At 55.2% G+C, this 14,179-nt stretch overlaps 1 protein-coding gene across 1 annotated transcript in view; it reads left to right on the top strand.

Moving 5' to 3' along the window:
• Nucleotides 1-14,179, top strand: part of TTC28 (tetratricopeptide repeat domain 28) — an 842,258-nt gene that overhangs the window by 810,433 nt on the left and 17,646 nt on the right. The window contains exons 15-18 of the mRNA XM_007947946.2: nt 3,995-4,174; nt 5,250-5,970; nt 12,197-12,321; nt 13,935-14,166. Coding sequence (XP_007946137.2) covers nt 3,995-4,174; nt 5,250-5,970; nt 12,197-12,321; nt 13,935-14,166 — 1,258 coding nt within the window. The remainder of the gene's footprint in view (nt 1-3,994; nt 4,175-5,249; nt 5,971-12,196; nt 12,322-13,934; nt 14,167-14,179) is intronic.

Below are 14,179 nucleotides of genomic sequence, written 5' to 3'. Positions count from 1 at the left end.
GGGTTTGAACCGCCAGCCTTCTGGTTAGCAGTCAAGTGCCTTAGGCACTATGTTACCAGAGCTCCTGTTAACTATGATGAAAGACTCACTGTGAGATGAAAGGAAACCGGGACTCTGAACTGGTTCATTCTGGTTTGACCCTCTGCTGAGAAGTTGCATTTCCACCCCAGGTAGACTGAATCCGAATCCCCACTGTAACCTGATCACCTGGGCAATGTGTTAAACTGTAGGTTCTGGTCAGTCTATCTGGGGTGGAACCAGAATGAACCGGTTTGAAGCCCTGAAAGAAACTCTGTGGTCCTGTGGGGCTGAAGGGAGGAGCTGAAGGAAGACACTGGAGAAGGGGTGGCAGCCACAAACACGGAGGTGCTCTTGGTTGGCCAGACCGGAGGGTGGAGAGCAGCAAGGGTGAGTCCTGGGAAGCAGTCCCTGGGCGCCCAGGGCTCTGGTTCCATGTAGAGAGGGCTGCGGAAAGGCCAGGCCAGGCCAGGCCTGCCCGGTCACAGCGGGACCACGTCCAGGGCCAGCTCCACTGGCTGTGGTCACACACTCAGTGACTGGGCCCTGCTGCAGACGGAGAGCCTCTTCCCCTGCAGTGGCCTCCAGAGGGCGCCCTCCTCAGAGAGTTCCACACCGAGCCCAGGTACAGGGCACTGCTCATGGGTCATCTAGGATCACCGGGCGGGTACTGAAGGCCATGTCTGGGGCTGGGGTAATACTCAGGGCCACCCTGTGTGAGCTGTCTGTGTGCCTGTTCCCGCCCTAGACCACAAGGCTCTCACACCAGCCACAGCCATCACAGTGTGGGCACGGTGGCCTCCCTGCCAGGGTGCTCGCTCGGCCTTCTCCTTTTATATTCCTGGGCCTGGCTCACAGTGAGCTTTCTAGCCTGGAATTTGTGATGGTCGGGGTCCCAGCTCAGAGAGATGCAGCAACCCTGGAAATAAACAGGTGTTCAAGGACCTAGAAACAAAAACCAAACTCATTGCCATTGAGTTAATTCCAACTCATAGCAACCTCTGTTGGGTTTCCGAGGCTGCAAATCTTTATGGAAGTAGATCGCCCAGTCTTCCTTCCACCGAGCAGCTGGTGGGTTTGAACCACTGACCTTCCAGTAAGCAGTCAAATCCCTTATCCACTACACCACCAGACCTAGTCTCCTCCAAGGGATCCCCGGTCTGGGAACTTTAGGGGTCAGCCAGTCCAAGCCTTTGCTGGAGCGTACTGGGCTCTGTTAGTTGCCGGCGTGGGACTGATGCCTCAGTCCTTTGATCTTTGAACCCAGGACGTGAGCTACAGGGAGCACCTTTCCCAGACAGACACTCGAAGCACGGAGTGGTGTGTCCTTGGGTTGCCTCTGCTTTTCCAACTCACTGATGATGTGTGATTCAGATAGAGTCCATTTGCAAGTTCACATTGGATTAGAGCTCGTCTCTTTCACCACAAGGGCAAGGCTCATATATCCTGGAGGCTGATCAGGAGACCGTTTCTCAGCAGCTCCACACGGTCGGTCAGTTCTTCCCTCTGCCTTTGGACTGAGCTGTCGGTCTGCCGTCCAACCCCACCTCCCCATGAGCCCGGTGCTGCAGAGGGCAGCTGCTGTGGCACCCCCTGATTTCACACTGCCCGACGGGTCACGTTCCAGGTCCTCACCCAGAGGACCAGGCTCTGTGCCTGCTAAGTGCTGTCGCAGGAGGACACGGGCCTGTAGATTGAGAGAGGCAGTTAGGAGGGCCTCCCCTCTCCTAGGCTTGAGTTTCCGAGATGTTTTCCTCTCCTTGACGTTTAGGCCGCTACTCACCAAGTCCCCCTCCTCTCTGTGTGTGCCACTCGGGTGTGAATTCCTGTGCATGTCCCCCTCCTACGACTCAGGCTCCTGAATGCCTTCAGGATGGTTCCTGCGCCTGGAACGGCAGAGCCTTGCGGTCCGCGAGAACCAGGCTTTCTCATCTGACCTCTGGGTCCTCCACGCCCCCCCAGCCTTGCCTCCAGGCCGCCTCTGCCCAGGCCGGGTCTGCCCTCCCCGCCCATGCCAGCTTCCTGGGCAAGGCCCGGCTGCTTGTCCGGGGAAGGTTTTCCCGCAGGCTGGGGTTGACGCTTGATACTTACATGGTGCTGTCCGACGTAAGAGACTCGATGCTTTCTGGTGTGTGTTGTATTTTTCTAAGTGCATCATACACTCTGCAGCAGGGACTCTGTCCTAACTCATGCTCCAGGATCGTACGTGGTAGATACTATCACGCAGTTGGTGGGAGCAGCTGAGGTGGGACTTAGGACAATGACTTCCAACAGGAAGGCAGCCACGTGAGGGGATCGCCCCTCATGGAGAGGCAGAAATCAAGCAGAGGAGACACACAGCTGCTCCCCGGACTGGGAGCGCCAGCCTTTGGTCCGATCAGAGGTTCTGTGGGGAGTGACAGACTCCTACAAAGCCCCTCAGTGGACTCCAGCCGCTTCCCTTACCCAGTGCTCCTTAGTGAGTGCCTTTGGTCACAGGTGTGCTGTGACTGGGGACCCGTGTCCTGAGAAATCAGTGCCTGTGGGGTGTTAGCTGGCGGAGACACGCGGGGGCCTGTGGGTGTGGGCTGGCAGCTCATCACACCAGCGCCTGGGCCCCCATGCAGTCGGCGGGGCTCCCTGCCCACAGCTCTGGCAGCCTGGCTGTCTCTGAGCAGCGAGCAGATTGTCCCTGTCACAGCTGCAGACCTCATCTGTGAGGTCGAGGGGCCTCTGCCCCACGCTCTGGTGAAGCTCCCAGGCTCCCTTGGCATAGTCAAGGCAGCATGGTGGCTGCTCCCACAGCGGGCTTCTCAGGGCTACCCTCCAGCAGTGAGGCTGACCAGGGCTGCAGGCGTGGCCCACGGGCCAAAGCCGTGCCCAGGTGCCTGTGGCTGATGGCGCCTGCCCCGCCCCCTCCCTGTACTGACCCGAAAGTCACCCCACGGGCTATATACTAGGCTCCCTGTGACACCACCCCAAGTCCCTCCTTCCTGGCTTGTACCCTACCCCATCTTAGAAAATAGCTCTAATGCAAACAAGAAGCAAACTGGCCTAATAATTTTGATTTCTGTATGCTTTAGATGAAGCTAAAATTAAATACCAAGGAAGCATAGAGCCACAGACTGAGAGCCCGCCAGGCAATGTCACTGTGGGTTAGTGAACGCCTCGCCACCCGCAGCCCCGTGCCCAGGGCAGTGGGTCAGGCGAGCGGACGCACGTGTGCTCCCAGAACAGAGCAGCCCGGGGCGAGGGGCGCACTCGTCAGCCAGCCCTGCAGATACAAAGGGATGGGAGCCCCCTCCCACAGGCCCTGGGCAGTGGCGGCCCTGCTCAGCTCCTGCAACACCAGCAGCTCCTGGGTCATCTCTGCTCGTCTAGTTGTCACAATTCGTGCCTATTTGTTTCAAGACTCCTAGGGCTGCAGTCTCCACTGGTGGCTCTTTCAAAAGAAGTGTGTGTGGAGAGCAGGCCTGAGTGGGTAGACCAGGAGAAGTGTCCTTGCAGGCGTGATGGAGGTCCCATCCGTGTGTCAGGTCCCCTGACGTCCTGGAGGGAGCTGGTGGGGCCAGTACCAGCAGGGTCCATTCTCTGCAGAAGGCCCTGGGTCTGGTCCAGCCCCTCCCCTTCTCCTGGAAGCCCTTCCCTGGGAGAAGTCAGCCTGAGTTCCAGAACTTTCCAGCCTCCGTCTGATCTTGCAGCTTCTGTATCCGACTCTGGCCGAGTGCTTGCCTCCTGTTTTGAGGTGTCATTCCTACACTGTGCCTAGGTCCCCCGTGCTGAGGCAGCCTCCCTGCCTTTCATCTGCTGTACGCGTGACTCACAGTGTCTTTCTGGGGTGCTAGCCATCGTGTTAGTCCTGTTCTCCTGTGCAGACTGGCTGGATTTCCCGGGGCTGCACTTGTCTGTGTGGGACACCACCCTTCACGCCCTGCTGGTCCCCAGACGCCCGGTGGGCTCCTGACACGCCTGTGTGCACCTCCTCTTCTTCCCGCAGGGTCTGATGCACTCCAGCGGCCCCGTGGGACGCCACCGGCAGCTGGTGCTGGTCCTGGAGGGGGAGCTCTACCTCATACCCTTCGCCCTCCTGAAGGGAAGCTCCTCCAACGAGTACCTGTACGAGCGCTTCGCCCTCATCGCCGTGCCTTCCATCCGCTCGCTCAGCCCGCAGGCCAAGGTAACGCGCAGGCCTGTGGTGGGCTCGTCTCGCCGGCCAACGGACTATATTACTTGGGGTAGTGTGTGACCTCTTACAAATGTTTATTTCATAGTTTGCAACTAGGTAGAGTGACTTTAAAATGGAGGCAGGAGGATGGCCGTCACGACTCTGCCATTGATCCCCATGAAGTTCCTTGGCTGTGCCATTAGGGTAGTGAGCTGCTTGGATACAGGAAGTCAGGTGTCAGGCCGGACAAAGTCTCCAGGGTCTGGCTGTGTGTGTGTGTGTGTGTGGGGGGGGTCACTACTTCAGGGACCACAGATGCCACACGCACCACCGTCCCCCAGGCTGACCTCACCTGGGCCATGCGTGCTGCACAGCTTAGGGTCCGCAGGCAGGGGATGGCAGACAGATGAGACAAGTGTTCAGCGGAAGAGTCCAACAGGCCAGTGAAGGGACTGCAAGCAAATGAGGTGGCTTTCAGGGGACAGCCGGGGATTCGGGTCTCCCTCAGCACAGAGAGGTCTGTGTGACCCAAGGTGGCAAACGAGCACCATCCACCGTGTCCCAGGCTCCCCCCGCCGGCACCGTGGCCCCGAGCACCTGTGGGGGCTTGGAGCCAACCCTGTCCCCTCTCCCCGCCTCCGGCTCTCTCAGCGACCCGAGGCCCTGAGCAGGGCCCCCATCAACTGGCACCCCACTGGCAGCAGCACCACCTGCCCTGGCTGCAGAACTCTCTTGATATGACGACTGGCGTCACGTCTCCAGCCTCAGACAGCTGTCCCTGTTCTCAGAACCCCTCTGTCCCCGAGCAGGCTTCTCATTGCAGGGGTAAATGCTACAGGTGGGCAGGCCGTCCCGGGCATCCCAGTATGCCACCCCTTCCCCTGCCATCACATTTGTCCCTCCCTGCTCCGCCGTCCCCAGGTCCCTGACAAGTAGGAAGTGTCCTAATTCTTTAAGAGCTTGTTAGAGCAGATGTGACTGGTCAAGAGGAAGGTGACTGGGAGGTCGGGGAGCAGCCCCACAGCGGGGCCTGGCACTGTGTCTGATGGCCTGTGCTTGTCTCTCTCCCCGCCCCCCCCGCCACCAGTCTCATCTGAGGAAGAGCCCGCCTGCCTATGCCAGCTCCACGTCCGTGGCAGCCGTCGTCGGCAACCCCAAACTCCCGGCAGCAGTGATGGACAGGTGGCTGTGGGGGCCGATGCCGTCAGCCGAGGAGGAAGCCTACACAGTGTCGGAGCTGCTGGGTTGCCAGCCTCTGGTGGGCAGTGTGGCCACCAAGGAGAGGGTCATGAGCGCCCTGACGCAGGCAGAGTGTGTCCATTTTGCCACCCACATCTCCTGGAAGCTGTCAGCCTTGGTCCTCACACCCAACACGGACGGCAACCCTGCCAGCAGCAAGAGCTCCTTTGGCCACCCCTACACGATCCCCGAGTCCCTGCGGGTGCAGGATGACGCCAGCGACGTGGAGAGCATCTCAGACTGCCCGCCCCTCCAGGAGCTACTGCTCACGGCCGCGGACGTCCTGGGCCTGCGGCTGCCCGTGAAGCTGGTGGTCCTCAGCTCCTCCCAGGAGTCCAGCAGCAAAGTCACGGCCGACGGGGTCATTGCACTGACTCGGGCCTTCCTGGCTGCTGGTGCACAGTGCGTCCTCGTGTCTCTGTGGCCTGTGCCGGTGGCTGCTTCCAAGATGTTCATCCACGCCTTCTACTCATCCCTGCTGAACGGCCTGAAGGCCAGCGCCGCCCTGGGGGAGGCCATGAAGGTGGTGCAGAGCAGCAAGCCCTTCGCGCACCCCTCCAACTGGGCAGGTAGGAGGGCCAGCGGGCGCCTGTCCTCAGGCTGGGTGCAGGCCCTACTCCCCTCAGACTTCATTCTGAGGGCAGGGGTGGGGAGGCACGGCCGGGGGCACTGGGAAAATGTGGCCATGGGCCCATTCAGGGCAGGACGCTTGTTTGCTCAGGCACTCTGCTCCGCCAAGTCAGTTTAATACTCAAAACTCCAAACCAAACTCACTACCATCAAGTCGATTCCGATAGTGACCCTGTTCTGGTTCCCTAGTGCCACTCTGACAGGGATATATACCACAAATGGGATGGCTTGAACAGACAGGAGTTTATTCTCTTACAGTTTGGAGGCTAGAAGTCCGAGTTTCAAGTGCCAGGCTCTAGGGGTTGGGTGAAAGCCCCTCGACCTTGGGCTTCAGCTCTGCCTCTTGCTCCCGGCCCACTGAAGCTAGAGGCATCTCTTCACTCAGGCAGCTACTGGCTGCTGAGACTAACAAGCCCAAGGTTGACAAATAAAATGGCACGGTCCCAATGTTACCAAACCACACAGCAGGCCATTAATTCAAGTCCATTGAAAGTCCCAAGGTGTCGGCAGAGCATGGCAGGCTGCTGTACAACAAAGACACAGCTACATGCAGGGTCCAACTGTGCCATAAGCTAGAGACCATTCCCAAAGCTCTTTCTTATATACAGGAAGCAGACCACATCCTTAAGGCTGCTACTCGGTTGCTCACAGTAGATTCCACTATGGAGTTGATTGCCGGTCTCATCATGGGGAATACTGCATCCAGCAGCCCAGCCACTCAACCAGGCCCAGACAAACTGGCACACAAACTTAACCACCATAGACCCCCATTGGGTTTCCAAGGCTGTAAATCTTTATGGAAGTATATCGCCCCATTTTCCTTCCATGGAGCAGCTGGTAGGTTTGAACCACTGACTTTCTGGTTAACAGCCAAATGGCTTATCCACTACCCTACCAGAGTTCCTTCCAGTTTAACACAGCAGCTTTAAAATAACCCTCTTCACAGGAAGCAGCCAAACCATCCGCCATCAACCTGTGATTGTGAAACCTGTCCCCATCAGCGTGTCTCAGAGGGTCTGCTATACACAGCACCTCGTTTACGAACCCCACTCTAGAAAAGAGTGATGTGGTAGAAGACCATAGATTTTGGGCCGGGAAGCCTTGGGCTGACCCAGCTCCCTGTCTGGGCCATATGGCCTGGGAGAGTGCCTGACCCTCTAAACTCAGTGTTCCCAGAGCTAACAAGAGCATGGTGGTGGTGCTGATAGCATCCTGTTCACACTTAAGAGGATCCGTGAGGAGTAGGAGGCGGTCTGGTGGTGCAGTGCCTAAGGCATTTGACTGCTAACCAGAAGGTTAGCGGTTCAAACCCACCAGCTGCTCTGTGGAAGGAAGACGAGGAAATTTATTTTCATAAAGATTTACCACCTTGGAAACCCAGTGGGGGTTGGCATGAGTCAGAACCGACTTGATGGCAGTGGGTTGGGTTTTGTTTTGTTTTTTGGTTTATGAGGAGTAGACCGAACATCTTATGGTGTGTGAGTCCTGCACATTGTGGAAGACCAACGGTGTGTGCTGTTAGTGGGCCTGCCTCAGAGGCACAGAGGGCCTGGGAGCAAAAGGAGAAGGTGCCCTCAGCATCTGATCACAGGGGCAGGAGGGACCCACCCAGCCATGTGCATAGTGACTGCCTGTCAGCTCCCTGCTGCGCCTGCGTGCCCGCAGCAGCCACTCAGAGAACTCTGCCACAGAGGAGGCCCTCCCTGCTAGGCGAGCCTGGACACACACACACACACACACACACATACACACAGAATGCCCAGAGTCCAGACCCAGCCCTGGGCCCTGGACCCAACTCACCAACCTCACTCTTCAGCCTGTCACATTCTGTCACAATTCACCCTGCAGTTCCTCGGGGCCCCCAGACAAAGCAGCAGCCCAGCAACACCGTAACAACAGTCCCCACCCACACAGCATCTTAAAGTACCTCAAACCTCAGGAGACAGAAGAACACCAAAAACGCTATTTCCAAAAACATACGTTATCATCTTCATGGCAAAAATACATATACTTTCATGTACATTGAAACACTGGGCTTTCAACATGCTCTTCTATAATACACCCCACCAGCAGGTCCCGTCACTGCTGGTGTGGCCACCCAGAGGTGGGGGGCCCGGTGGAGCCCGTGGGACCAGCCCGGGCCCAGGCGGTGCTGCCACCTGCCTGCCGTCTGCCGCTGCCGTGGGGGAGCCTGTTGTGGAAACATGTTTACTTCACTCATCCCAACGCAGCTGCAGGATTCTTACTCGTGTGTCTGTTCAGAAAACAAACGTGATCCACCCCGCTTCCACACGCAGCCGTCAGCGGGCCCTCGGGGCCCGTGTAACCTACTTTCTGGCCGTCCCCTGACTGGGAGGCGGAGGGTGAGCAGCGGGGCGCTGGTCCAGCTGTGCTACTCAGCTGCTTCTGCCTCTGGGGAGCCGAGGCCGGGGGCACGTACGTTCTCCATCATCTTTCTCCTCATTCGATGCCTGTCTTACACAAGCTCCCGGTAGGCGGAGGGCGTCAGCCTCACAGAACACAGCCCAAGGTTGGAGCAAATGCTTAGAGGCCACCTCACTGTCTTCCCAGCACGTTATGGATATGGTATGTTTGAATAGGGGGCCTGGGTAGGTCTACTGACATAAATGATCATTTTATTCTAAGGAAACAGTTTTTTAATGATGCTGCCCAGTTACCCTTGAAAACATTCTCTCAGAAAACCGGTTCCCTACATCCCTTGGAGACAGGCTGGTCTGTAGTCGCTCAGAGCTGGAAGAAGCTTTTTGTGCCTCCCAGCAGCCCAGCTCAGTGAGCGAGGGCTGAGGAAGGAGCCCTGTGGGCACAGAGCTGGGATCTGGGTGCTGCGGTCTCTGGGTGTTGTGTGGACGTCTTCTTACTCTCCGTACTAGACAGATGGCCCTCCCCGCCTCCCTGCCCAAGAGGAGGGGACAAGCCAGCACAGTGAACACGGTGTGCGTACACACACACCCCCGCCCCTGGGGGAGTCAGTCCAGGGCCTGTTCCCTCCAACGAGGCCTAGGCACAGATACAGGGTGAATTTCAGGGAAGACCACCCAAGCCATTCTTGGGATGGTGGCACCAACCTAGGGGATCTGCTGCCTGCTGGGCCCGGCAGCCAAGCCGTGCTGCTGTGCCACACTTGCAGGCTGCCCAAGGGGGCAGAGGCTCTTCCAGGAGCACTGCCCACTGCAGACAACATGTGCACGCCACAACAGCTGCACAAAACTGAGTTCCAAGACTGCCAGTAAGATGACAGAATAGACAGACAAGCCACAAAGGCCCTCTTCAAAAAAGAAAAGAGCAACCAATTGACAGAGATACAGAAGATAATCCTGGAGCCCTGGGCTTTGAAAGGAAGGATACAGACGTGCATTAGGCACCAACGAGTAGAAAAATCTGAATGAAAACAGTGAGTACGGAGATGGTCAGAGCAGCAGACTGTCAGCTACTCTGACGGGACCAACAGCCTGAATATTTCCAAGTGGTGTTGGGACCTGAGAATTGACCTGAAGATCAGCCCTGGTTGCCAAGGGCTACAGGGACGACTGTGCTGGTGGCCTATGACCAGGAAGGGAAACAGCAAGGAGGGAGACAACCTGAGCTGTGGACTTCCTGCTGTCTGGAGGGTGCAGCCAACTTGATTGTTTACAAGCAGTGGTCATTTTGGATATTTAAAGTGACAGGATGCAGCCATTTTGAATATTTACAAGAGGTGGCAATATTGGATTTTAAAGTGACAACATTCTTGTCTGGATTACAGGAACCTAAGAATAGGCTCCATTTGCCAAGGATGTCAGGGACATATAAGAGGCTGACAATGGGAAAGGAGACAGGTGGTAAGTGTGTAAGTGCTGCCAACTAGCGAATATAGGAGCACAGTACCCTGCTTATGTAGATTACATCCGAAGAAAACAAAAATTGTGGGACAGTCACTCCAACATACAATCACCAATTAAATATAAACATAAAAAGTCACAATGCCTTGGAGACAACAGAGCATCACACTCCACACAAAGAAACAAGATAAAGCAGGAGAAACAAGAGACCAGGATACAGACCCAGAACACATCCCTGAGGAAGAAGCAGCATCAGAATGCCCTGAAAAGGAATTCAAAAGAATTATATTTAGGTACTTTCAGTGAACTGAGAGACAGATCAAGGAAAACACTGACACATTGAGGAAAACACAAAGAAAACCCTAGAACAACTTTGAAAGACAATACAAGAACAAAATGACAAAATAAATGAAAAATTAGAAATGATACAAAATGTACAGATAGAAATCCAGAAGATTAATACTAAATTTTCAGAAATAGGCAACACATTGCATGGGCAAAGGAATAGAATTGAATCAGTGGAAGACAGAATTAGTGAGGCTGAAGACAAATACCTGAATATTTCTTTGAAAAGGGATCAATCAGAAAAAAGATCAAAACAAAATGAAGAAAGGCTAAGGTTCACTTGGGATACCATCAAAAGGAATAAGCTACATGTAATCGGAATTCCAGGAGCTCTGGTAACATAGTGCCTAAGGCACTTGGCTACTAACCAGAAGGCTGGCAGTTCAAACTCACCAGCCACTCCTCAGAAGGAAGGTTGGGCAATCTACTTCTGTAATGATACCACCTCGGAAACCCAAGGTGGGGTCGCTTTGAGTTGGGGCTGACTTGACGGCACATAACAACAACAACAATTGGAATTCTAAAACAGGAAAAGACAAATAAAACCACAGAGAAAATTGTTGAAGATTTACTGGAAGAGAATTTCCCTGATATGATGAAAGACAAGAACATATCCATTCAAGAAGTCCAATGAACCCCAAACAGGATAGAAAAGAAAATCACCAAGACATATCATCATCAAACTCACCAAAACCAAAGACAAAGAAAGAACCCTGAAAGCAGAACAGGAAAGATGAAAAGTTACCTATCAGGGGCAACCAGTAAGACTAAGCTTGGATTTCTTGGCAGAAACCATGCAGGTGAGAAGACAATGGGATGGTACATATAAAACCCTGAAAGAAAATAATTTCTGACCAAGAATTATATACCCAGCAAAATTGTCCCTCAAATATGATGGTGGAATCAGGACATTTCCAGATAAGCAGAAGTTAAGGGAATTTGTTAAAACCAGACCAACCTTACAAGAGATTCTAAAGGGAGTCATTTGGACAGAGAACCAACAACAGCAAATGACAACTGACCATTAACACACGTGATGACATAACCCAGAAACCAACCCAGTTATGGAAGGTATTCAAAGTAAATAAGCCTACAAGATTGTAAACAGGGAACCAGAGACATCGTTTGACAAATGAGGACAACTACAAACCAAAAAGAGGGGAAAAATTGTGTAGTTACAGAACTTTTAAATGGTGTGGAAGTCAAGACAACTGCAAGATATAATGGACTGTTCTACTTGGGAAGAAAGTGATAAATCACAGGGTAACCTCAAAGAAAAATGATAAAACTTTCACATCAAAATAAAAAAGAGGAAGAGAACCAGCACAGATGTTTAGCAAATACTGAAACAGTAGCAACGAAGGAAGTGATAACACGATTCATAAACAAAATGAGCTCAGCACAGAAAATTATATGGAAGAAAGAAATCAGGAACACACAAAAAAGCACATAACAAAATGACAGCAACAAATTCATGCTTGTCGATAATTACACACAATGGAATACTATGCAACACTAAAGAACAATGTAGAATCTGCAAAACACCACATAACATGGATGAACCTGGATGACACTATGCTGAGTGAAATAAGTCAATCACAGAAAGCCAAATACAGTATTAGTTCATTGTAAAAAGTCAAGGAAAGGTTTATATATGGAAGGGAACTTTGTTGGTTTTACCAGGGGTAGAAGGGGAGGGGAGGGGAGGGAACACTGCAAAAAAGAAAATGCATTGATCCATGCACTTCACTTTTGTGTATTTCACTGTACATAAATCAATTTCAATAAAATGTATTTTTAAAAAAACTGGGTCCCAAATGCAAGGGGACAGAGGGCGCCAGGTGGCCACCCAGTGAGTTGGCTGCTCCACGGTCCACCAGCCAGGCCCATGGCTCCGGTGCTTCACTGCGACAGAGGGAGCCCTTGCTGGGAGCTGGAGGCCGAGATGCAGGTCTGAGCGCCGCCCCCGTGTCCCCCACAGGTTTCATGCTCATTGGGAGCGATGTCAAGCTGAACAGCCCCTCATCCCTCATCGGTCAGGCCCTCACAGAGATCCTGCAGCACCCGGAGCGAGCGCGGGATGCCCTGCGAGTGCTCCTGCACCTGGTAAGGGGCCTGCGGGCCCAGGGAGCCCCCTACTCAGAGCTTCCCTAGGAGGCATGGAGCCCCTGAGTTGACTGAAAAGGCTTGGTGGGGAGGGGCTGGTGGGGTAGCATAGCACAGGGGACACAAGCAGGCGGGTGTCAGGGTCCTGGGTACCCAGAACATGGCCTGGGGGCCCTGCAGATGACCGTGGACAGGGAGGGCCAGGGCAGACCCTCTCGACCACAAGCCTGGCCAGAGGGTGGCAGTTCTCTGCGCATTTCTGCTGGTAGACCAGCTGTGCAAATCCTGAAGGTAGGGTCTGCCTGAGGGAGATCAGTTGCCAGGTTAAGAAGGCTATCCCCTGAAAACCTCCCAGCCACGCTCGGGCCAAACCTGAGGGAGCCCCTGCAGCCTGTGGCCATGCTCGCCTGCTTTGGAGCCGTGGCCCAGCTGCCTCTAACCAGGGTCTGGAAACTGCCTGGGGGCCTTTACGAAGCTCAGCACACGGGCCCTCTCAGGGCCTTGTCACCCCCACGGACTCCCTCCATCCTTGCTGTAGCCCCCAGGCCACTTCTCTTAGGAAACCAAGCTGCCCTCACCCTAGGCCCCTCAGCAACCCCCATTCTGCCCTGAGGCCCCTTTAAGGGTTTTCTCTTGTCTTGGCCTTTTCTTCCAGTGGGTGTGCTGGCCGTGGGTGAAGGTCACCAACCCCTACGTCCTAAACTGCACCTTGCTGCCATCCTGGCCCATCACTCAATACCCCTTGGCCCCTGTGGGCGGAGTGTCTCTGAGGCCCTTCCAGCCTGAGGGACAGGGTGTCTGTCCTGCTGTTCCCTCACGGCTACTGTGAGTGCCACACTCACTCCTGCCTGGAACACCCCAGCCTCAGTGCCCCAGCGTTTTACTGTAAGAGTCGTCTCTGGTGACCTCCTAGATAACGCGTTCCAGTGACAGACTGTGTTCCCAGGGCACACAGCACCCTGGGATGAGCAGAGGTTCCGACCAGGAGAGTGGATGGCCAGGGATACACCTGGGGAAAGCCATGTGAAATACCATGAAAAATGCTCACTCAGGCAGGAGCGAGTGGTAACCTGGGCGAATTCAGCCCTCATGCCAAACACCAGGTCTGGCCCTGACAGATGGGGGCACCCCTGGGAGGGCAGGTTCCAAAGGCCAGAGCAGCAGGAAGCTGGGGGAGTGGAGGTACAGGGGAGGAGGGGCCTGCACGAGAGACGTGGGCGGCCCCCGCTGGACTGGACAAGGGGCTGGAAGGCCTGAGGTGGGGACCCTGCAGTGGTGGGAGCCAGGCAGTGGTTCGGGCCAGGCCCCTCCGCTTCGTTTTTGGAAATCACTCGAGATCCTTGTGGAGGAGGGCCTGGAGCGCAGGTATGGTAGGGTAAGGCTGGAACCTTTTCCAGAGATAGGCCGCCCTCGCCGGTTCTGGTTGCGTGTCCTTTCCATCTGTGCTTTCCCACGCGAGTCACCCCAGTGTCACAGTGCCCCGTTCACAGACGGGTGCTACGCCGCAGGTCTGCGGAAGGCCGCAGGGAGCAGCCCGCGCTGGCCGCCTAGGGCCTCCGCCTCAGGCAGGGTCCGCAGGCATCACGGTGGCCTCACCCCCGTCGCCCTTCCAGGTGGAGAAGTCCCTGCAGCGCATCCAGAATGGGCAGCGCAATGCCATGTACACCTCCCAGCAGAGCGTGGAGAACAAAGTGGGTGGCATCCCTGGCTGGCAGGCTCTCCTCACCGCTGTGGGCTTCCGGCTGGACCCGCCGGCCAGCGGCCTGCCGGCGGCCGTCTTCTTCCCGACCTCCGACCCAGGCGACCGGCTCCAGCAGTGCAGCACCACCATCCAGTCCCTGCTGGGTGAGCGGGGTGG

Source organism: Orycteropus afer, unplaced genomic scaffold (assembly GCF_000298275.1).
Source record: "Orycteropus afer afer isolate SDZICR_OR568_19922 unplaced genomic scaffold, OryAfe1.0 scaffold00197, whole genome shotgun sequence".
NCBI classification, from domain to species: Eukaryota; Metazoa; Chordata; class Mammalia; order Tubulidentata; family Orycteropodidae; genus Orycteropus; species Orycteropus afer.
Note: the sequence above shows the minus strand (reverse complement) of the source record. Positions and strands in the feature narration are given on the sequence as shown.